Below are 25,064 nucleotides of genomic sequence, written 5' to 3' on the forward strand. Positions count from 1 at the left end.
TCTTCTTTAATCCTAGTAATATTTTGGATTCACAGCCCAGAAAGTGGGAATGTACTCGGTGTGTTCCTTTTTTTTTTTTTGGCAGGGGAGAGAGGTCGAGCTCTAGGAATTGAATCCAGGGGCACTTTATCACTGAGCTACATTCCCAGTCATTTTTTATTCTGAGACTCAGAATAAAAGGTCTAAGGTTACTTAGAGCCTTGCTAAATTTTGAGGCTCATCTCCAACTTGTGATCCTCCTGCTTCAGTCTCCCAGGATTACAAGTGTATATCATGGTTCCCAGGAGTGTTTCTTTTTAAAAACTGAGTGCCACACACAACCTTCCTCCCACTCTCCCAGGTACTGGAGACTGAACCCAAGGGCACTCTACCACCGAGCTACATCCCCAGTCCTTTTTATTTTTTTATTTTAAGACAGGGTCTCATTAAGTTGCTGACTCCTACCTCAGCTTCCAAGTAGCTGGTATCACAGGCATGCACCACCATGCCCAGCTTCAAACACAATATTTTAATAGAAAAAAATAACAGAGGGGCTGGGGATGTAGTTCAGTGGTAGGAAGGTTGCCTAGTATGCATGAGGTCCTGAATTTGATCCCCAGCACTGCAAAAATAAATACATAAAAATAAAAGCAAAGAAATAAATCTTAATACATACAGTGTGGGGTGTTGAATAATGTTTTTCCTACAGAGAAGATTTAGGTTTGTTTCTTCCAGATGCCAGGGGTATTAGCATTCTGACAACTGAGGAACACCAGTGTGCTGGATCATCCTATCCACTCAAAGGTGAGTTACAGTTTACCACACAGGTCTATATGCCTCTCATTCACCATTATTCCTAGGGTGCAGCCCTTCAGGAACCCAAACAAAAATGATGTTGGTTCTCTAGTTCCATCCCACCCTTACTGTGTCCAAGAGGCTAACCACCTTCTCCCTAGAACACTGCTGGACTGACAAAAGAACTTCTAAGTAAGTAATTCTTAAATGACAGAAAGGGGACCTCCATAAAAGCAATAACAATACTGACAAAATGGTCAAATCCAACCTTTTTAGAACTGTGGAAACCAAATACAGGCTTGCAACAACCCAAAGAGCACTTACTCAGGAAAACCAGTTAAGTCTGGGTAAGAGCAACAAGCTCTGTAGGGTTTTCACTTTCTCCGGCCTTCCCCTTTTGTCAGCTCTGCAGTTGTGACACCTGCAGCCTTGCCCCCAGGGTAACTGTGAAAATCACTCAGCAGTGAGTGGAGGAGGAGAAGAGGTTCAAGGTGTTTGAAGAAATCTCGGTCCAGTCCCCACCTTGTCACTAAGTTAACTAGCAAGGGATTTCAGTGCTGCACACAGTTCAGCTTATCACGATTACAGAGACCAAGATCAATCACAACAGCAATCAATCAATCATGCCCATGTATGGGATATCCAATAAACCTTTGAACACCTAAGGCCCAGGTAAGCAACCCTGGTGGCAATTCTCCATGTGTCTTACCATACATTGGTGAGAGGAGACTAATGCGTCCTGACCCCTCAGGAAGAGGAACATGAAGTTCCTTCCAAGTATGGTACTTCTCCTGAACTCTTCCTATGTACCTCTTCCCCTAGCTAATTTTCATGTTTATCCTTTTGCTACAACGAACCACAACCACAAGTAAAAGAAACTTTTGGTGAGATCTATGAGTCCTTTCAGTGAATTATCAAAACTGGGCAGGGAAACATGTGAATGTGCAATTGGTTCCAGAAGTGAAAGCAATCCTGGGGACTGTTCTCTTTAACTTTACTGTGTTGGTCCCTCAATTTCTATATCAACAGTGAAATCTCTGAAATAAATATGTTAGAAAGAAACATAAAGTTAAGGAAATCAACAAACTAGGATGAAAGAACGATATGAAAATAGGAAATAAAATAAAAATTAGGAAACTTTAATTTAGAAGATAAGGAAAAGCAAGTAGAAACAGATGAGAAGAAGTAAATAGAAAATAATTTCATGGAACTATAGGCTTATTTCCAGATTGAAAGGATTCAACAAATACCCAGAACAACAATGAAAGTTGTGGGTAAAATAAAGATATTTTTAGGTATCTAACTCTCAAAATGTTGTCAATAAGGTACTGAAAGAGTCATTCAAAAACAACAAAATAAATAATGAAATAACCAGAAAGCTAAAGGCATCCAGCCAGGCACCAGGCACACACTTGTAATTCCAGTTACACTGGAGGCTGAGGCAAAGGATCTCAAATTTAAGGCCAGCCTAGGCAACTTGGTGAGACCCTGTCTTAAAATAAAAAATAAAAATGACTGGGGATGTGCTCAGTGGTAGAACACCCTGAGTTCAATCTTCACAAGGAAAAAAAAAAAAAAGAAAGAAAGAAAGAAAGAAAAAAAAAAAGACACTCAACACAGAAGAGAGACAAAAGGAAGTCCCCAGATGGTGAAGGAACTTGAAAGTCAAAAGGTAAACATGGGGTATAGTATCTAGTATCTTGCTATAAGATAAAACAAAGAGTTCTAGGAAGAAGCTCTCCATGAAAACAAGGGTATTATATAGAGTACCAGGTGTGTTTAAAGTTAATAGGAAAAGTTTAAAATTGTTTGAGGGAAGAATAAATGATGAATATACAGAAATTGAAAAAGGAAAACAAGGCAATCACTAATTCCAGGAAAAAACCAAAATGTTTTAAAGAAAGAAATCATAGTCAAAATACATTATGTGATGGCTGTTAATACTATTATGTACACTAAAATATGACTTAACAAGACTGTGTAATATAACTATATTGGGAAAATTGAGGTAGGGGAAGGGAACCATGTACCAGTGCCATGAGAGCTCATTTTCCATATCAGAAAAACAACAGCCAAGTCTCAAACAGAAAAAGCAAAAAAAAAAAAAAAAAAAAAAAAAAAAAAAAAAAAATCTGTTTAGGAGTATGGAGATACATGCAGATAAAAAAATATCTAAGACAGGAGAAAGTTGTTGCCAAGGAGCCATAAGCACCAATGTAAATGGGGATGGAAACACTTAAGGAGAGAACTACTTCAGAGGTGTTGGAACTTCTGGTGGTTATCATCACTCTTATGGGAAGACAAAACTGGGGAGTCTTCAGGCAGTTGGAACCTTAAAACCTAGGAGTAAATTTGTTTTCAGGCAGCTCAGCTAAGGAATCAGGAGAAACTCTGGGAGAGACAAGATCAAAACAGTTTCAATATAAAGATTTCTGCTAGGTACAGAAAAATGGCAAAAGTGGACGAAAGATTAAGATGATGGTAAAGACTAGAGTCAAATGAAACACTATGATTCAGAGAATACTGACATGACTAGCTTCATTCTAGATTTAGAATAAACAATGATTAATTTCCTCTTTGACCTGGCTCAATGGGATTTAATAAGTATTAAAGTCTATAATTCAGAAAAAGAAACAAAAATCAAAACAGTTATTTAACTTAGAAAAGAGCTGTGTCACTAGAAGTCCAATGTAATTCTCCTAGAACAGTGTCAGTTGTGTGCAAGGCCCTGAAGTGATAGAAAAGTAATTAAGATATTATGGCAGATTGTTCTTTCCAGAAATAGCCACAGCAGTATCTCTAGTTGGACATATTCTTCCAGAACCTTGCCATCCCTCAAGTAAGAGGTGGAATCTATTTTCCCACCCTTGAACTTGGGCAGGACTTTGTGACTAACTCAGCACGCAGAACGCAACAGAAGTGCTACTGTGTGACTGCCACGGCTGAGGCATAAAAGGCAGCATGACCCCCATCTGGTTCTCTCCATCTCTTGAAATATCAGTGCTCTGAATTCATCCACCATACTGACAGGAAGGCCAAATGGCCACGTGGAAAGACCACATCACAAGACCCATGTGGGGAAAAAAACTGAAGCCCATTGTTCCTGACCATGAATACCATATGTCCTTGTTCTGTGGCACAAAGTTTTAGGGTAACCTGTTACCTTGTTGCATGCCACAAAGTTCTAGGGTAATGTGTTACACAGGCAACAATAGCCAAATAGTACTCAAAGTAAAAACCAATCAGAGCGGAAAGTAAGCATACAAATAACTAAGTTAGCAGGATCTGATAACTACTACATAAAATACAAACTAAGGACCTTGGGAGAGAAACATGAATAATTCTTACTAAAAGATAAGAGCAGAGAGGGAGTGAGAGAAAATGGGAAAGGTTTAATAGGTAATATTTGAGCTAGGTCCTCCAAGACAGAACTTTGAGGAAAACAATAACAAGAAAAAGAAAGGAATGACAGAACATGGTGACAAAGTAGCATATCATACAGACCTTAGAGACAAAAATTCATCATCTCTAACACATCAACAGTATCAAACTATTTGTAGGACACTGTAGGAAACATTATTCTATAAGGAGACAAAGTGGAGTTTGGGAAGCTGACTTAAACTTCTTGCTGTTTAACCTGTATGCAAAGGGCTAGCACCCACCCTAAGACTGAAAGGCACTTATCAGTGTTTCCTTTGATGTACAGGCCAAGAAAAAAATCAGTACTTTGCTTGCTCACTGTCCCAGACCCAATATCAGCTTAATGACAGCAATTCTCCATGGTTAGCATTCTTTGGAGTTATAGGAGTAACATAAGAAAGCTTTTGTCTTAAACCAAAATGAAAAGAGTCAGAGCCTAATGATAGTCATAAAAAGCTGGGTAAATTTATAAGCTGCTTTAATTGCTGACATTTACCCCCAATTTTCCTGATAAGGGCATGAAAATTGTGTCTGCAGGCATCAGGCGGACAGCTAGGGAAATAATTATTACTTACCCAACCAAATTGAAGCATTTGGCTCTTTGAGCTGAAAGAACTCTGAGCTGCTTGTTCTGTCGACAATGATTCTTTTAGAGACTCACCTTTGATGTGGGATCTCTCCTACTGCATCAGACTTTCTGTTCAAGTATTCAGAGACATAGTCCTTAAAAACCCAGAAACCTTAGGATTTCTATTCTCCTCACCTCATAAAACTTCTTCAGGGAGCCCACCAAGCACAGCTTCAGGCTGTCCACAATCTCCTGATGAGGCATCTGGAACACCACTCGAGAATACCACTTAGTAAGGGTGCTGGGATGGGTGGGTAGGCAGGGAGAGACAGAGAGAGGGGACAGTGAACAGACACTCACACAAAGACGTGGTCTACATGTCACACACACAGCTTTCTCTCTGAATTAGATCAACAAGTATCTAGTAAATGCATTTACGTTATATGCAAGAACATGGAGGATATGGGAGAATATATTTAAGCCACATGCAACTTCAAAACATAAAATTCTTGGGACTGGGGTTGTGACTCAGTGATAGAGTGCTTGCCTAGCACATGTGAGGCACTGAGTTCAATCCTCAGCATCACATTTTTTTTTTAAAAAAGCAATAAATGTGTTCATCTACAACAAAAAATGTTTTAAAAAATATATAAAATTCTCAGTATTTGCTACAAAACTACTTCCAAGAAGGGGGAAAAAAAACAACTGACAACCTCATTGCCACCAACAGAAGATTATTTAAATAAATAGTGACATAGCATACAATAAATTCTGTGCAGCAGCTAAAGAGAACTGGTTGAGATGTTTTTGTATTGATGCAGGAAAATACTCAAAATATACACTTTAAGTGAAAAAACACACTGAGGAATAATATGCACAGTAATATCCTATTTGTATAAATAAACAGACATGAGTGTATACATATCATGTATAAACAGTCACATGCCACATAACATTATTGCAGTCAAGGGCAAATTGCATATATGACAGTGGGCCCATGAAATGACATTGCCTAGAGATGTTATGGACAACTTAATTTGTGTAAGTACACTATGATGTTCACACAAGCAACATACGACTCTATGTATGTACACGTGTGTGCACGCGAGTGTATCACATACACGTTAATGTATGCATGCACAAAATAGAATCTGAAAGCATATATACATCAAACCTAGGTGGAGGCTGATAAGAGATGGAACATCAGGAAGTTTCATTTTCTCAATTTCTGCAGATACTGGGAATGAGCATACCAACAAAAAAACCACCACCACATTTACTGGGGAGCCAACAACAAGGACAGCCTGCACCCTCACAGGAGGGTGTGCTGCAGTGGGCAGCAAGTCTGATAAAGGGGCTGCATAAATAAATGCCACAGGAAGGCAGAGGAGGGAGGAGGTTATGGTTCTTCATATTACGATACTCAGGACTCCATAATGAGATGACCAAATATAACAACCAGGAGTAGTACTTACAGATTGATGCTTGCAACAAAGCCAACCACAGAGCGCATGCCTCTGCTGGGGTCGTGGTAAACATCCATCCCGATCACCATTAACTGTTTCTAGTTTAGAAAACAAAAACAAAAAGCAAAACCAAAATCCAACCTATCCACTGCTCCATCTCTAATTATTATCTGAGTCCCAAAGCAACCTCTCCCTAGGTTTACAAATGAAAACAAGTTCTGGGAAAGAAAGATAAAGATTGCCACAATTTAACATGTTGTTTTTTCTTTTCTTTTCAGCAAGCAAGCAGCAGGTTTATTGCAAAATCAACAATAACAGACTTCTCTGAAGAGAAGGGGCTCCAGAGCTGAGTGTTCCAACTCAATAATTTCTAAGCACAACAAAGAAAGTCAGGGATCTAGCCCAAGGATGGCAAACTTTGCTATGAAAGGACTAAAGAAAAAATATCTTGGGCTTGGTGAACCACACTGTCTCAGTAGGAACTGCTCAATTATTTCTTTACAACAGACAAAAAGTCTCAGACAGCAGCAAAGTCATGCAGCTATATTCCACTGAAACCATTTTTAAGGACACTGAAAAGTGAATTTCATATAATTTTCAAGTATCATAAAATGTTCATATATTTTTTTTTCACCATTTAAAAATGTAAAAACCATTCTTAGCTCATGGACTGGTCAAAATCAGGCAGTGAACCATTCAGACTCCTGAGTAGCACGGAGAACAGAAAGGACAACCAGAGAACTAGGAAAAGAGCTGGACAGCATTCTGTGGAGAGTTGAACCAAGTGAAGACACCTCAGCACACTCACCAGAGGAATATCCACTCCCCAGAGTTCACCACCCAATTTACAGTTAATCTGAAGTAAAATTTTCTGAGCCACACTGCGAAGCCTGGTGGGTTGACCAATGGTCCGGACATTGATGACCTATAATGACAAGACCAAAAAATATAGGAAAGGCAGGACATCATTGAATTCTCATAAATATGAATCATTCTCAAGTAAACACAATTGCTCTTTTGCGCCAGAACCCTGAGAATCCCAAACTCCACAATGCTCAAGTCCAATACATGCAAGGGCACAGGATGTGTACCTAAACTGCACATGTCCTCCAGTGCACTTTAAATCATCTTTAGATGATTTATAATGATACAATGTAACTGCCATATAAATACAATGTGATCATCATGTAAACAGTTGTTACAGCTTATTGTTTAGGAAATAAGCACAAGGAGAAAAGGTGTACATTTTTGGTACAGATGTAACTTTTCTAAGTATTTTCAATCCATGGTGGGTTGAATCCACTGATGCAAAGACCACAGATATGAAGACTGACTACACTACACTTAAGAAATTTAAGTTAGCACACAGTATGTTTGGTATTAATAATTCTAATTCTAGTGTCTCTAGGCATATGTACACATACATGAAAATGCACACATTAACACAACAAAAAACCCTAACAAATGAAAACTTTCAAGAGCACCTGGTGCAGAGTAGAACTTTTTTTTTTTTTTGGGGGGGGGGTGTTACTGGGGGTTGAACCCAGAGCTGCTTAACCACTGAGTTATACCCCTGGCTCTTTATTTTTTATTTTAAGACAGGGTCTGGCTAAGTTGCTGAGGTTGGCCTCAAACTTGCAATCCTCCTGCCTGTTTCCAGAACTGCTGGGATTACAGGTGTGCACCACCATGCTGGTTCATAGTAGAACCTTTTTAACCCCCGCTAGGAAAAACAGGTTTCTCCTCTCAGAGTGAAGCCTCCGCTCTTAGAACCAAGCTGGAAGTTGTCCTTTTGAAGAGCTACCTGCTCTTTGACTGGTTACTCTAAACAGGGCACCCTTTTAACACAAGGTTCCAAGCATAATGGCTTCCGATAGCTCTTGTGGTCTTTTTGAACACAGGTACCCATTTTCCCAAACCCTGGGGGAGGCTAGGGCAGCTTCCTTGCCTCTACTTCACTCTACTCACCTGTGAGGGCACCGGGGATTGCACACAGCACAGCTTCTTGATGGCCCCATAGAGATCATCACGTGTGCCCGTAATGATGCAAACAACCATCTGTATCTTCCCCTTGAAAAGATAAAGCATGAAGGGTCAGGTTCCCGAATTCTCTAGGAACTTCCATGGGACTGAGTTTGCAAAGCCATAGGACCTTTAGGATGGACAAAGAACTGAAAGCCAGTGGACATTCCAACCAGAAAAAGGCCTTGAATCTGAATCAGCATTCGCTGGGCTTAGGACTACTCTGCATGGGTGGGTGATATGTTACTATTTAATATCTAGAGCCAGTCCTGATCACCAAAGATTTATCTACTCCTATAATATGGTTGACCACTCTGAGGAAACATGAAATGCAATACTATAAAAAAGGGTTCAGAGTCAAATGCAGAGGGAATGAAGTTATTCCCAAATCCATAGTAGCTACTCCTCACTCTCTGGTTAGGAAGAGAAACACAGCCAATAGCATCCCTCTTGTCAGTATCTTCTGTCCCTCACTACTTCAGAGAGCCAAAGCTGAAATACAGGATCTTCCAAAGTGTTCAACACTCAAGAGAAACAAGGTTGCCAACGCCCTATGTTAGACACTGCTATACATCCAAATCAGTGGAACACTGCTCCTGATCAAGACTGTTATCTCGGTGTGGTGCATGCCTGTAAACCCAGCAACTCAAGAGGCTGAGGCAGGAGGATCACAAGTTTGGGGCCAGCCTCAGCAACTTAGTAAGACCTTGTCTCAAAATAAAAAGTAAAAAAAAGGACTGGGGATGTAGCTTAAGGTAGAGTGTCCCTGGGTTCGGTTACTAGTACAAAACAAAACAAAAGGAAACAAAACAAAACAAAACAAAATCCACACTGCTGTTAAAACAGAGGACAATGTAAATCAAGTGAGGATGCACACTGGGAGCCAGTGGGCTGGGCACAGCAAACTGATGTGTTTGTTTAGTCCCCATTGCAATTTATAAGTTTTTTTTTTTTTTCAATTTAAGCATAGGGAGGTGCATATATATGCAAATCTTGAATTCTAATTTACACTGAAAAATGAGTAATGGATCAATTTGGCAATAGTGAGCTTGTATCTCCACAGGGATTACCCTCTTTAGTTTATTACAGGTCCCTCCTAGTCCTCTTCACTCACTGATGTTCTTATGTTGTCCCTGTACACATCTGATCCACTTGATCTCTCACAAAGAGAATAATAACACAGAATGCCCTACAGATGAAAAAAGGGACAGTAAGACCCACATGAGGTACAGGTGGGAAACATTATGAATGGAACTCATATCCTCACACCTGAAAACTGTTGGCTATGTGCTCTCACACAAGAAACGGGAGAAGTTCTGAACTGGGAAGTTGACATACCGAACTGGGCTGGTCCTTTGAAAGCAGAGTAGAACTAATCACTGACCATGCCTGAGGAAGGCCATGGCAGACTATGACACGCATGGGAAGCTGGGAGGAAATTATGAAGGGAACACCCAAGAGAGGACATGAAAGCTGGGAGCCCTACCACACATGGGTAGCCCCAGCTACTCAGGAGGCTGAGGTGGGAGGATAACTTGAGCCAAGGAGTTTGAGATCAGCCTGGGCAACATAGTGAGACCCCATCTCAAAAGCAGAGAGAGAGATCATGAGACTGTGATCTACAGATGACCCACCAAGAGAGGTGGGTCACAAAGAGAAAGTTGGGATGTCAAGATAATCAAATTCTAGGACTGATCTCATCAGAATAATTCAACTCACCAGAGTCTTCGATTCAAGGGTTACTCACTTCCCAAAACCTTTCTCCTGCCTTTGTCCTCTCCCTAGTCTTCTTCCTGTGTTTTATTTACAAACAGATTAAGAACAGGAAGATCTGAACAGCTGAGTTGTGAGTGCCTTGACCTGTTCAACTCCGGGGTTCCAGACAAGTTATCAGAACTCAGTCAATGGGCCATCGGCCAAGTTCATCACCAGAGCAATTTGAATATTGAGCCAGACCAGACAGTGACAGCTCAGTACTGAATCGTGAAAGATGGCACCTGGCCCAAGTAGTTGTTTTCTGAGCACAACATGTCCTATAGATAATGAACTGAAGTCAAGTCAGCTATTCTCCTAGCCAAGTACGTGAGAAAAAGAACACTAGAGTGACTGAGGGTGCCAACACAGAATGAGACACAAAAATAACCAAAGGGCATTGAGAATACTTCCTCAGTTCACTATTTGGTGTGCAACTCAGAGGTTCCTTGACATCATCAACAGCAGACTGATAATCAAGCACTGAAAATTGGGTATTTAAGTATTTTAAAAAAGAGATCCCATACATTTACTCAAATTAAGTTAATTTATTACCTCAACTCCCAGCATGGACTGAATGGTTCTGATATAGGTCTCTATTCGATCATCCTTCAGTTCGACCCAGGCCGGTGGGCTCATGCGCATGCCAATGGGGCCAGCTATCTTTTCTAACATGTTAACCAGTTCTCTGGCCTGATCAATTGCTCTCTTTGGGTAAAAGAGCGCCCAGAAATGCATGGGGATCTAGGAACAATCACAAGCTATTTTTAGTGTTTCTCACAACCTAAAACATACCAAACTCTCACTCATGAGATTTTATTTTAGAGAATAAATTACTTTTACTCACCATGCTTAAGTCCTGTCTTGTCTAATGCCTACTATCCACATGAATGTATAAGCAAACTATGACATATTCTCATAATGGAATACTATACAGAAGATGTACAACTACAATAAGGGGAAACTTATGAATACAAGATTGAAAAAAAGCCAGATATAAAAGAATATACACTCCTTGATTCCATGTACATATGAAGTACAGAAAACCCCACCTTGAATTGTACTTATGCTGTGACCATAACAGGACAGTGGTTATTCTGAATGTTTGTGGAGGGGTCAGGGTAGACTAACTAGGAACATGGAGGGGGGCTTCTAGGACCTGGAAATATCTGTTTCTTAAACCCTGGTGTTGATTACACAGGTCTATTTAATTTGTAGAAATTCATCAAGTTATATACTTGTAAATGTGCTGCTTCTTTAAATATATTTCAATTAAAAGTTTCAAAAAGTTTTTAAATAGATATATTTTATACATGGCCACCAAGACCGGGTTGGTCAAAAATACTTATAAATAGTTATATACCATTTTGTTATTTGATGCAAATAGCTAATATGCCAGTTGCTTTGGTGGGGTACTGTTTGGACTTCTTTCAAGGATAAAAACATCTTCCAGGAACCCTCAGTGAAAAAAAGGTAGAAAGAAGAAACAAACACTAGATGAATCACTGTTGCAACAATTTCCTTCTCTGCTTCCCTATAACAACTCCTCCACTGCTTTGTTTGAAGAACCCTTGTTTAATAGGGAATTTAGAATGGAATTCAGTGGTACTTACTCTAAAAAAAGAGGATACTAGGCCATTTCTGTTTCTTAATTTCTGTACCCTGGTTCTCTCTTTATCCCCTTAAAAATCACTTACAGTCAAGATGGAAAGGTCTCTGGTTACTTCCTTAATCCAATTTAGATCCTGAGATGTGATAAATGAAGTATTTCTTAAGTTAATTCTTTCCATTGGTAGAACACGTCCTTCAATCTAAACAGAAAATAAAGTATCTATGACACAAACCATCTACAAACACTACTTAGGAAAACACCGGTACTGCTGTCTGAGGCCTAGTCATCTTCACCTTATAGATCTGCCCTGTTACAACTTTTGAGAATGGCAGAAAAATGAAACTTCTATCAGCACGATCCATGTCAATCAAAACCTGGACGTATGTGGGTAAAATGCTTATGAGTACTGTTCTTTCATGGTATCCCAAGAAAGGAAATGAAAACATTATCTCCTAAGAACCAGTGAGTAGAGGCATATAGTACGAAGTATTTCATGGGAAGCTTTGAAAAGAGCAAATTAAAGACAAAATTTCTTAAGACAACACCCTTATCCTATTTAATTAAAAAAAAATTTTTTTTTTTCAGTGCTGGGGATGGAATCCATGCTAGGCAAGTGCTCTACCACTGAGTTACATCTCCAGTCCTTATTTAATTTTTTAACTCAATCATTATCCTCATTTTAAAGATAAGGAAACAAAGAGATGCAAAGGAACTTGATCAAAGCAACCAAGGTGACAGGGAGTAGAGCAACTCAGGCAAACTCAGGTGGAAAAAGCCACCAGAAAATCAGAGTACACAAGCTAGAGACTTCTTAGGTTTATAGAAGGAATAACAGTGGCATATTTAAGGAAACACACGTTAATTATTGAGAAGGAAAAAAAAAACTTGGAGAATAAAAAAAAATAACAAAAGGAAATGGAAAGACGTGTAGAACTTTAAGAATAATTTGGGTTGGAAAGCTAAATTGCAGTAAGTTGTAAGTGAATATTCACTTTTCTTGCTATCTACCCCAGAAATTATTAGCTAAGATCCCTGGGAAATACAGAGGGAAAAAAATTTATAAATAATACTAGCAAATTAAGTCAAGAAAATTAAAGGACCAAGGGATGGAAAAATAGGTATGAGAATAAAGCAATGAAGTCAGTAAGGAGGCTGTCAGTAGGCCTTGCAGGGCTCCAGAACTTTGGCGGATTCTGTCCCTGCACCTTGACATCTCCTGGTTTACCTTGTGTACATCCTTTTGTAGACACAGGCCCCAACGCGTCAGTTCATTGTTGGCCGTCTCATTCTTTGAAATTCTCTGTAGTAAGCATTCTAAAGCATTATGGTGCTGTTTGGGGCTCAGGTTGATCTGCTGGGTCAAATCCTAAATAGAATTAAAATGGAGATAATAAGTTAAGGTGCTGGGCTGGGGTGGAGAGCAGTGGAAGCGCATTTGTCTAACACGTACAAGGCCCTGGGTTCGACCCCCAGCAGTGCCACAAATAAAGTATTAATTTATCCTATATGAAGTTAGATACATAAATCCAAATGTGTGTGAAATATTTCCATAAACCTCTTTCCTAATGGGTCAGCAGAAACTTTCAAATATTGTGAAGGACTTTTGCAAATCTCAGAAATGTGAGTAAGGTATATATTAAAACTTGAATAATAAAAGGAAGAATTTTAAAGGTTATTGGCTCTTCTTTATGATATCTAAATCTTCTCTTCTTCCAAGTATGTTCTAAATTTAAAACTCCAAATAGTCTATGAAAAAAGACTCTAGCAAAAAGGGCTTGAGTACACCTATTTAAAATTTGAGAAAAGTAAAAAGAAAAAATTTCATCTGCCAGCATCCAGCCACACACAACAAAAGAGCAAACCATATTCAGTCTTACACTTTGTCATACTATACTGGCCATCTGATGTCAGCACGAGGCACTTTTTGCCCAGAACTTGCCACAGAGTTGACCCATATAGGTGCCTGCTAAATATTTTTATTGAGTAATATCTAACAAGTGTACATGGAGGTTCTGAATCACATGAGTTCTTTATTTGTTCTTCTTGGACTAATGAGTTGTATAGCTGCTGTTGAGAACAGCAACTATGGGGCTATCTAGATAGCTCTGGGATCATAAAGTCATCAGGCAACTGGGAGTTGTAAGGAAGGGGCCTTGACCTACATAATCAAAGCAGTAGTAGCAGTAGGTAAACAGGAACAAAAGAAATCTCTCACAGCAATTTTCAGCTTCACCCCAAGATCTTTAGGATATTACTAAAAATTCGACATGGCATATAAGTCTGGGACAAAAAAGGAAAGCAAGACAACACAGTAGATCAAGCATGGACCCTAGAGTAGTAGGCAGTGGGTTTGGCCAAACACCACCTGGGAGGGGAACTGTCCCCACCTCTGCTTCTCAGCTAGTTCTAGCTAGTTCACAATCCCAGTGCCTCTCAGCTCTGTAAAACAAATGTCTATCCTTATCTTCTCACTGACTTTTTGCTTGTCTCTTCCATACCTTCAAACAACCTGAAGGCTTGTAGACATGCTATAATCATTTAGTGCTCTCCAAGAGCCTCATGTGCAGTTACACAACCAGTTACCCATCATCCATCTCTTTAGTCAGGATGGAGACAGGACTGTTTAACTTTGAAATCCAGTCCCTCTGCTATCTAATGACCTTCACAAGGAAGCTGTGACATGCTTTTCCAGATTATGTGGAGGAAGAGGCACAGATTCTGTTTCAGAGAGAGGAGTCTGAAAGAAAGGGCTTGCTCAGGTGACACAAGCCACAGTGAGAGCCAGAACCTGGTCCAGTTCTAACTCAAACTGCTGTCCCAGATGACCACTCAATGCAGGGGTTGACTCCATGGTAACAGCAGGATTCCAACCTTCATGGCTCTGAAGTCCTTCTTCATCTTCTCGGGGATCCCAGTCATGAAGGAAAGCTCAGGCAGCAGCAGGATTTCGCCCTTTAGCAGCTGTGGAGAGAGAATGGAGAGGGAGAGCAAGCAGTGAAGGAGGAGGGCAACAACCCGGCCTAAGGCAGCATGGCCAGGCCACAACTTGCAGTGAAGAGCACAACCATGTCACCCACTGTCCCTTCAGTCACAACACAAACAGCCTGCTATAGTAGGTAAAGCGAAAAATAATAAAACTGTCAAAAAGAGGGAAAACTAGAAAAACAAAACATAATTCTGCCTGGCCTCAAGACAACGTTAAAACAACCCATCAAGCCGTGGCCTCTCTTTCCTTTCATCCTGATCCTCCCACTTAAGGCAGGAGTCAGGTGACGGGACACTCTCCTTCCCTCTTAAATGTACCTTCCCTAATGGATCCAGAGGTTTTAATGTTCGTGGACAGGACATTCTCCTTATTCCTTTTACCTAAATAGTTCATGTGTATATTTAGCTCCTCCTTGTGGGGACTTCAAAAGTAAATTCTACCAGTGTGATGTGGCAACTCTTGCCAGGTGAGACAAAAGCCTTGCCCAGCTTCCCCACCACACTGTAATCACAGTTCCACAGCTCCCTGGGGGCCTGAGGAATGACACAAGCAGCCACCTTGCACTGGAAGTTGTAAGCTGGGCAACTCACTCACCGTTCCACGGTTATTCTGTCTCTCGCTGGGCCTGTGAATCAGCAGTGGCTGGTCCTCTTCCTTAATTGTGATCCCATAGTTTTTGCTAGAGCAAGGATGAGGCAGGAAAACTTTCAGAAGTGGTATCACTACTCTAAAGCAACACACACTCAGCCTCTGCCTTTTACCAGGATCGAGGCTTATAATTCACAGAATACTCTTGTCAAGGATCCATTGGAAAAGGATAATGGAAAAAGCAGGCTTGAGTCACAATGCAATTAAAGAGGAGAACTAAGGCTAAATGTCCAAGAAAGAATATGTGAACAACTTCCTCAGGCTAATGGGCTCGAGCAATTCTTTAGGTGAAAAGAGTTGAATGATTAATGACTGGAATTTAATATCTCCACCAGACTAAAATTCTAACAAAACCAGTTAAGGAAAATACAATTCAAAGCCCGGAGATTAATTTATGTAGTAACTTCTCAAAGTACTAAAAGAGTGGAAACTGTCAGCGTAGCACATTCAGGTCAACCCCACAAACAAGCTTGCTGGATCTGAGGTACACTACCAATCCCATTATTTTAATAATGAAGTTGCATGCTATTATGGAACTCGATATCCTCCACGTCCCACACCACCCTTAGGCCAAACCCAGTCTCTTCTTTCTACCTGTAGTATTCCAGGAATGTGACCTCCTTCCCATCGGACATTGTGAAGCTATCTTTTGGAGTCTTATTCCAATCTACATCATCAATACGATAGGTCCGATTATTGTATCGGGTGATAACAATATTGCCAACCAGAAGTTTACTGCACTCGTCTTGGAAGTTTTCCTTGCTCTGCTGATACATGGCATGCCTTTGGAAAGAGGCAAGAGACTTTTGGATCACATTTGCACACACAGGGTAACATGAAAGGAACAAGGGACACAAATAAGTAATTTGGGGGCCTAGGGGTCTCATCACAGCTCTCTAACACCAGAGGGTTCCAGTTGTATCTTTAAGAGAGGGAGGGACTCTTGCCTCTTTCCTTTTTAACATTACCACAAAAAAAAAAAAAAAAAAAAAATCAACAGAAATAATGAAAAGATAAAAATCATATTAAAAGCAGCAATAACAAATTAAAATTCACTATATTCTGTAACATAAGGTACTTATAGCATGAAACAATTATTTGTATTATTACTAGGATAGAGTCTGCAAACAGCACAAGAAAATCATTCCTTAAGCCATACATGCCCTTTCCTAGCTGAAGAAAGAAATTACTACACAGTACCTATCACCAGGCAGGCACTGGTAATGGCACTAAAGATCCAGGAATGAGCCGGGCATGGTGGCACACACCTGTAATCCCAGCAGCTCAGGAGGTGAAGGCAGGAGGCTCGCGAGTTCAAAGCCAGCCTCAGCAATTTAGCAAGGCATTAACAACTCAGCAAGACCCTGTCACAAAATTAAAAAAATAAAAAGGGCTGGGGATGTAGCTCAGTGGTTAAGTGTCCCTGGGTTCAAACCCTAGTACAAAAAAAAAAAAAAAAAATCCCAGCGATGAGAAGACCTGAGATAGACAAACTTCCTCTTGAGTAACCTGTATAGCAGGATTGTGACCAAGGCAGCACAGGAAACTCACAGACACCGCATGTAAAGACACCAGAGCAAGATGAGTGATATTTACAGAGGCAGCCCCACTGAAAGAGAAATGTGCCACACAAATGGCTGGGACAGAGATAAAAGCAACTCTCCAAGCAGAGGAAGGGTGGGTGATAATCAGGGTTTGGGGATGGGGTGGAAGTGGGACTTCACCCTGTGGGTATATGCTTTAGGAACTACAGTCTCTGCAAGGTTGATCTGGGGGAACCCACAACCAGGAAGTTGAGGCCTCCTGTACTTAAAATCCTTTTACAGATGCTCAGTGTCCATTACCATATCAGGATATACAGAAGCAAACTGAGTTTATCTCCTACTTACTGAACCACAGACTCCTCCCCAACCTTTTAATTTTCAAATCAGAATATTTACTACTACTCTGAGTATTGATTATTCTGTAAAACCTGCCTTAAGAAAGCCTGCAATAAATGAAAGACCTCAACACCAATTTGACACGGGAGCCAACTGCCTGGATTCAAAGCTCGAATTGGCTACTTACTAGTTTGTGAGACTTTGAGCAAGTTATTTAATCTCTTTATGCCTCAGTTTCCTCCTGTGGCATTAGTACAAGCACCTAACTCATGCTGTTGAGAGAACAAAATGACTATAAATACAAAACACTCAGACCTGTGCCTATCATAAATAATAAAACTGAGTGTTGGGCTGGGGAGATAGCTCAGTTGGTAGAGTGCTTGCCTTGCCCTGAGTTCGATCCCTGGTACTGCAAAAAAAAAAAAAAAAAAACTGAGTGTTTACAAGCATCATCATTGCTATGAGTACTTAGTGCTTAATACACACCGGATACAGCATGTGGTGGATGTTTTAAATGAATGAATTATTAGAAAGTTAACAAGTCCCACCTAAATGTATGGTCTTTTTCTGTCAGTCAGTTTGAATACACTGGTAAAAGAAGTTCAGAATAGTCATATGTAATTAGGAAAGTCAAAAACAACTACTAGTTTAGAAGCCATACTTAAACAATTTTCAAGTTATAATTTATTCTCATAGCCCTATGACAATTTTCTATTTTCTCTTACCAAATCCCTTTCCCTAACTATAGAAAAGAGGTGTTCGATTTGGGAGGAAGATTGTCAAGAAAATGCTAAAATTGGACTGAAGATTATGGAAACAAGGAATTCAGGCCCATATCTTGTAATTTCAATATCAAATATTACAGAGTAGATAGGGGCTGGGGAGATAGCTCAGTTGGTAGAGTGCTTGCCTTGTAAGCACAAGGCCCTGAGTTCGATCCCTAGCACCCAAAAAAAAAAAAAAAAAAAAAATATTACAGAGTAGATAAAAACCAATGACTTTGCACCTATTTTATTTTTAATCTAAAAAGAACTAACTGGACTTTTTGGCAAAATGTTATTGGCTTAAATATATCATGTATTTTTCATTCACTTACATACAAACACACACAAATTTTGAAGAAAAGTATCAAAGCAGACATACTGCAGAGTTACTTTGTAACGGGTACAACTTCTATTTGAGATAATGAAAAAGTCCCAGGGATACAGCGTGAGGACAGTGGCCCAGCCTTATGAATGCACTTATTGCCACTAAGCTATTACTTTAGTAGAGAAGTGCTGCTGGCCTTGCACTTCTATTTTTCTTATTTTTGTTTTGGTGCTGGGGATTGAATCAGGACCTTGGGCATGCCAGGCAAGCACCCTACCACTGAGCCACACCCTCAGCCCTAAGCTATCATTTAAAAATGGCTGAAACGGTAATTTTTGTGCTAAAATAGTAAATGTTATGTATAAAACATAATTTAAAATTTAAAACAATTTTGAAACACACAGTAGGGCTAGGGGTATGACCCAGTGTTAGAGCACTTGCCTAACATGCATAATGCCCTGAGGTTGAGCCCCAGCACGCACCACCCCCCAATACACACACACACACACACACACACACACACACACACACAAAATCACATTGCAATTTTATTTTGGTTTGGTTTCTTTAACCTCTTACATGGTCCCACCCCCCCATAATTCCCTCCCTCCCTCCCTCCCCCTCTCTCTTTCTCTCTTTCTTTTTGGTACTGGGGATTGAACCCAAGGGTGCTTAATCACTAAGCCACATCCCTAGCCCTTTTTATTTTTTATTTAGAGACAGGGTCTTGCTAGGTTGTTTAGGCCTTACTAAGTTTCTGAGACTGGCCTTAAACTTTTGATAGTCTTGCCTCAGCCTCCCAAATGCTAGGATTATAGGTATGCACTACCACACCTGGCCTCATGCCAGTTTAAAAAAGTTAAAAACCAGTATCATAGGCAAAAACTATTTTTTTCAAAAATGATCAAATGTCATAATATGGGTAACTTGTCAAAAATGCTTTCTAAGTCATGCGCTATGATTTGTTTTTCCTGTCTATAGTTGGTTAGTATTAAAATTATAACATATGAGCTGGGTGCAGTGTGCACGCCTGTAATTCCAGCAAATGAGGAAGCTGAAGAAGAACTGCCATGTTTGAGGCCAGTATAGACAACGTGTCTCAAAATAATATATAAAAAGAAGGGCTGGGGATGCAGCTCAGATACAGAATGTTCCTGGATTAAATCCCCAATACCAAAAACAAAAACAAAAACAAAAACACATGATATTTATTAAAGAACACATGAGGTGAAAAAAATTAATGAGAGGGATAAGTATGCAAACATACATTACGTCCAGAGGCAGTGAGGTGGTAAATTTACTCTCTAAAAACGGGATTTTATTACAGAACTTTTTTATGAATTTTGGCTTCCTGTTTATACAGTTTTTTTTTGTTTGTTTGTTTGTTTTGTTTTTTTTTTGCGGTGCTGGGGATTGAACCCAGGGCCTTGTGCTTGTGAGGCAAGCACTCTACCAACTGAGCTATCTCCCTAGCCCCTGTTTATACAGTTTTGATCAACAGTACCTATGGTTTTATGTGTATGTTTATTGTGCAGTATGGGGATTGAGAACCGAGCCTCACACATGCTAGGCAAGCATTCTACCACTAAGCTATGCCCTATACTCACTTTTTCCCCACTGGGCCTAATGAACAAGGCTACTAGCTCCAGATCTCATACAATTTTTTTATTTGTTCTTTTTAGATATACAAGATAGAAGAGTGTATTTTGAAATATTATTTATACATAGAATATAGTTTATTCTAATTAGGATCCCATTCTTTTTTTTAAGAAAAAGAAAAAAGAAGTTTTTTTGCTTTGCTAGCAAAGGAGATGATCCGATTCTTGTGGCTGACCATAATGAAGAGTTTCACCAGTGGTGTATTCATATATGAATATGAACATAGAAAAGCTATTTCCTATGTTCATATTTTTAATCATTTTCTATAAAATACACGTAACATTGTAGAAAAATAAGTATACAAGTTCTTCAAAAATATTAATGATTGCATAATACTATTTCACTAAGCAGAAGGTACCTTAATTTTAACACCTTGAGTAACAGTTCTTTTGTTTCACACAAATAATTCTTCATGACATCTTTTACAAAGATTCTTCCATATTTACAATTGCTTCTTTGAGACCAGTAGAATTACTAGATTAACATGTTAGAACTTTAAAGTTTTGAGACCCAGGGTCTAATTCTGTATTTATAACAAAATATTAAAATATTTTAAAAATTTCTTACTTTGAAATATAGAATCATAGGAAGTTGCAAAATTTGTACATAGAACCCACTGACATTGAGGGTGAGGGGTGTAGCTCAGAGGTGGAGTGTATGCTTAGCATGTATGAAACCCTGGATTCAACACAAAGCAGCAACAAAAAATTCAGGAGTTATAGTCAATGCAGTCAGAGGGAAATTAGTTTTAAGTTACATGAGAAAGAACCTCAGACATTTATGACAAAGGTGTCAAGGTAAATTAGTAAGGATATTCAAGTTAAAAGTTCATTAGACCAGAACCCAAACTGTAAATATTCGGTCAAACTTCATGAGAGCAGTTCCATCTTGTCAATTTGCAAAAGATAACTTTGTTTATTCAGTCCATACTCCAGGGTCAATGATAGCTGAGTCACTGATCTCACAGTCCCTTCCTATCTGCGACTGGAATCTGATAGAGTTCCCAAATTCCTGGATGACTTTGGTGCTTCTCTTTCTTGTTCAGCATGAGTTTGCCTAAATTAAAGTCTGAACCTGTCGTTGGAAGAAGGTCTGCTTCCTATATCAAGGCACACTATAATCCTAATTCTTGCACTCTCCTTTGTACTGGTAAAAAACATATTGTGACTTAAAATAACATTGGCCAGAGTTAGGCACAGTGGCATGCACCTGTATTTAGCGGTTAGGGGCTGAAGCAAGAGGATCTTTTGAGCCCAGGAGTTTGAGACTAGCCTGGATAACATAATGATACCTTGTTGTTGTTTTAAAATTACAGTGGTCTAAGCACACATGGGACATTCACAAGTTTTTGTTTCTTCAGTTTCTTTCATGATATCTTTTTCTTCTGTGCAAACTCCCCTTCCGCTTTCGGAACAATCTGTTCTTTCTCAGTGAGGGCTGTTAAGTGCAGAGGCTCTGCTCATTTGGATATGCTCAATGACCAGAGAAAGTACATCTAACTACTTACATTCAGCATTACTCTCTATATTTTGAAGCAAGTGCAGCAAAGATTCTATGCTTTGGGGGCTACCAATCCTCTGTCCAGACACACTGTTTGGCTGGGGCATACCTACCAACACCATTATTGTCAGGATAGAATGGAACATACTGTTTTTTTACAGTGACACTCTTCAGCCAGGTGCTCGCCTAATTATTCCTGTGACTGAAGGCAGGAAGATCACAAGTTCAATGCAGCCTCAGCAATGCAGTGAGACCTTGTCTCAAAATAAAAAATAAAAAAAGGGCTGGGATATGGCTCAGGGGTAAAGTATTCCTGGGTTCAATCTAAAGAATCACAAAAAAAGTAAATAAATCAACAGTGTTCAGATACTTGGCAGCCTCTGGAATATGTATATCCTTAAGAGCCTGGGCAGTTTCACAGGTGTTCTTCAAGTAAACACAAAGATTTGAATCTATCTGCATGATTTTATGGGGTTTTCTGGATCAAATGAATAGCAAACCATTTTCACAGATTATCTCAGGCTGCTTTGGGGGGAGTAAATTCTCATATATGACACCAAAAGTACAAGTAAATAGGTGTTTATCAAAACTAAAAATTTCTGTTTCAAAGGGTACTATGAAGAAAGTAAAAAGGCAATCCATATAATAAAAGAAAATATTTCCAAATTATACATCTGATAAGAAATCTGTACCTAAAATATATAAAGAATCCTATGGCTTAATAAAAGACAAAACCATTTAAAAATGGGCAAAGGATTTAAACTGATACCTCTCCAAGAAGATATACAAATGGCCAACAGGTAAATGAAAACATCATTAGTCATCAGAGAAATGCAAATCTGCATGGAGGTATCACTTCACACAGTAGGACAGTTAAAAATAAAAATCACAGATAACAAATATTGGCAAGGATGTGGACAAACAGGGATCCGCCTACAGTGCTGGTGGGGATGTAAAATGGTGTATCAGGTCTGGCAAACAATCTGCCAGTTCTTAAATAATTAAACAGAGCACATGACCTGACAATTGAACTTCAAGATATCTACACAAGAGAAATGACAACATATGTTCAGACAAAAATTTGTACATGAATCATTATTCATAATAGCCAAAAGGCAAAAACCCAATGACCATCAACTAACAAATGGAAAACAAACTACAAAATATATAGCAATACAGTGGAATGTTTTTCAGCCACTAAAAGGAAAAATATCGATAAATGCTACAGCATGGATGAACCTCAAAGACATTATGCCCCAGGCATGGTGGCACACACCTGTGATCTCAACAGCTCAGGAGACTGAGGCAGGAGGACAGTGAGTTCAAAGCCAACCTTAGCAACTCACTGAGGCCCTAAGCAACTCAGTGAGACCCTGTCTCAAAATAAAAAATAAAAAGGGCTGGGGATGTGGCTCAGTGGCTGAGAGCCCCTGGGGTTCAATCCCTGGTAAAAACAAACAAACAAAAAATATGGCAAGGGAAAGAATATTATACATATGGATTCCATTCATATGAAATGTTTGGAGCCGGTGGGATAGGAAATCAATTAGTGTTGCCTAGGTCTGGGGGATGATGAAGGAATTGGAAATGATAGCTAAGGACTGTGGGGTTTCTTTCTGGGGGAAGGACGTGTTCTCAAATTGACAGTAGTAAGTCAGGTGTGATCTAACTGTAATCCCAGCTATTCAGGAAGTTCAGAGGGCTGAGGACATAGCCCAGTTGCTAGAGTGCTTGCCTTGCATGCATAAGGCCCTGGGTTCAAACTCCAGCACCACAAAAAAAAAAAAAAAAAAAAAAATCAGGAAGTTCAGGAGGTCCAGGAGGGAGGATAGAAAGCTCAAGGCCAGGATGGGTTACTTAACAAGACCCTGTCTCAAAATCAAATTGAAAAAAAAATAGGGATATGGATGTAATACTGTGATAGTGCTTGCCTAGCCTTTGATCCCTAGCACCTTAAAAAAAAAAAAAGAAAAACTGTAGTGATGGACGTACAGTGCTGTGAATACATTACAAGACATCAAACCATACCCTATAAATGAGTGGACTGTACAGCGTGTGAATTATATCTCCATGAAGTTGTTTAAAAAGATCACACAAAGACTGAAGGTATAGCTCACTGGTAGAGAGCTTGCCAAGCATGTGAGAGGCCCTGGGTTTGATCCCCGGAACTGTATGTAATTAAATAAATAAATAAATAAAACCACACACATTTGTCCATACATTTACATACATTTGTATTTGTAGACTTATTATCTTATAGTTTCTGTGGGTCAGGAAATTGATATGGTCAACTGAGTGCCTTGGTTCAGGGGCTCCTGAAAGGTGGCAAGGTTTCAAGTCTCAAGGCATAAATGGAGTAGGATATGCTTCCAAGCTCACTTGGTGGGGTTACTCAACAGAATTGCCCATAGCATAGCAGCTGGTTGCCCCCAGGATGAGTGCCCATGAGACAGCAAGAGTGAGCACCCACGCAGAAGACATACCCTTTCCATAATCTATTCTCAGAAATGATATTCTCTCAGCCAGGAACCATGCTGCATGCCTACAGGCCCAGCTGCTTGGGAGGTTGAGGCAGGAGGATCATAAGTTGGGAGGCTGGCCTCAGCAGTTCAGCAAGATACTATCTCAAAATAAAATAAAAAAGGATTGGGGATGTAGCTCAGTGCTTGCCTAGTATGTGTGAGGATTTAGGTTCAATCCCTGGTACTAGGGGGGAAAGGGGACACCACCTTATTCCCACCGTCTTTTACACATTAGAGCCACGTCAATAAGTATAGTGCTATCTCAAGGGAAGAGGCCAGGGTCAGGCAGCACAAACACTGGGAAACGACAAAGATTCTCTCTTTTACCAAACTCTACCTCAAGCTCTTCTGAATTCTCTATGCAACCAGGCTCTAACTTTTGGGCTTCCATTTTCATTACTGCATTGTTCAGCACCGTGTTGTTTTAGTAAGAATCCCACTACATTGGTTTAGCTAGAATCCCCACCCTTCATATCTGATCACTGTGATACCGGATCCCCCAGGGCCATACTGCAGCAAGAATCCTGTTAGGTTTATTGAGCCAGAATCTCCCCAACCCCTGATGCTTCCATCTACTGACACCCACACTGCTCCTTGGCTATAAATCCCTTGTTGTATTTGGAATTGAATCTGATCTTTCTCCTCTACTAAAAAACCCTTCTGCAGCAAAGACCCTGCACGAAATCTACCTCAACACTTTTTTGGGGGGGTCCTAGGATTGGAACCCAGGGGCACTCTACACTGAGTTACATCTAAAGCTCACCCACCTCATGACTTTTTAAAATTTTTGAGACAGGGTCTCACCAAGTTGCTGGGGCTCATCTTAAAACTTGAGTACTTGTGCTCCTCCTGCCTCAGTTGCTGGTACTACAGGCGAGTACCACCATGTCTGACTGCTTTGACATTCTTCAACAAGTATCATGAGTTTTTTCTTTAACAGAAATCACAATTAGATATGTTACAGTAAAACATCTGAAAACCAATGATGATAATAAGCAATTTAAAAGACAGCAGGGACACTGGCAGTTGATTTGTCAATAGAAACAATGTAACAGAATATCTTCAAAGTGTTGAAAGAAAATATCTGCCAAATCCAAAATTTTAACTTAAAGACAAAATAAAGAACATTTTCAGATAAAATTTGAAGGAAATTTGTCACCAGCATA

The 25,064-nt window shown here is 39.7% G+C and overlaps 1 protein-coding gene and 1 pseudogene across 3 annotated transcripts in view; both read right to left on the reverse strand.

The window, feature by feature from the left end:
- Positions 1-25,064, reverse strand: part of Piwil2 (piwi like RNA-mediated gene silencing 2) — a 67,788-nt gene that overhangs the window by 16,895 nt on the left and 25,829 nt on the right. For all 3 annotated transcript variants that reach the window (XM_047551447.1, XM_047551446.1, XM_047551445.1), the window contains 10 exons: positions 15,843-16,031; positions 15,195-15,279; positions 14,486-14,575; positions 12,840-12,980; positions 11,700-11,813; positions 10,558-10,746; positions 8,197-8,298; positions 7,037-7,153; positions 6,238-6,326; positions 4,958-5,063 (listed from right to left, as the gene is read on the reverse strand). In XM_047551447.1, the coding sequence (XP_047407403.1) occupies positions 4,958-5,063; positions 6,238-6,326; positions 7,037-7,153; positions 8,197-8,298; positions 10,558-10,746; positions 11,700-11,813; positions 12,840-12,980; positions 14,486-14,575; positions 15,195-15,279; positions 15,843-16,031 (1,222 nt within the window). The remainder of the gene's footprint in view (positions 1-4,957; positions 5,064-6,237; positions 6,327-7,036; positions 7,154-8,196; positions 8,299-10,557; positions 10,747-11,699; positions 11,814-12,839; positions 12,981-14,485; positions 14,576-15,194; positions 15,280-15,842; positions 16,032-25,064) is intronic.
- Positions 21,186-23,122, reverse strand: LOC124982130 (60S ribosomal protein L17-like; annotated as a pseudogene).

This window comes from Sciurus carolinensis, chromosome 4, assembly GCF_902686445.1.
Source record: "Sciurus carolinensis chromosome 4, mSciCar1.2, whole genome shotgun sequence".
NCBI lineage: Eukaryota > Metazoa > Chordata > Mammalia > Rodentia > Sciuridae > Sciurus > Sciurus carolinensis.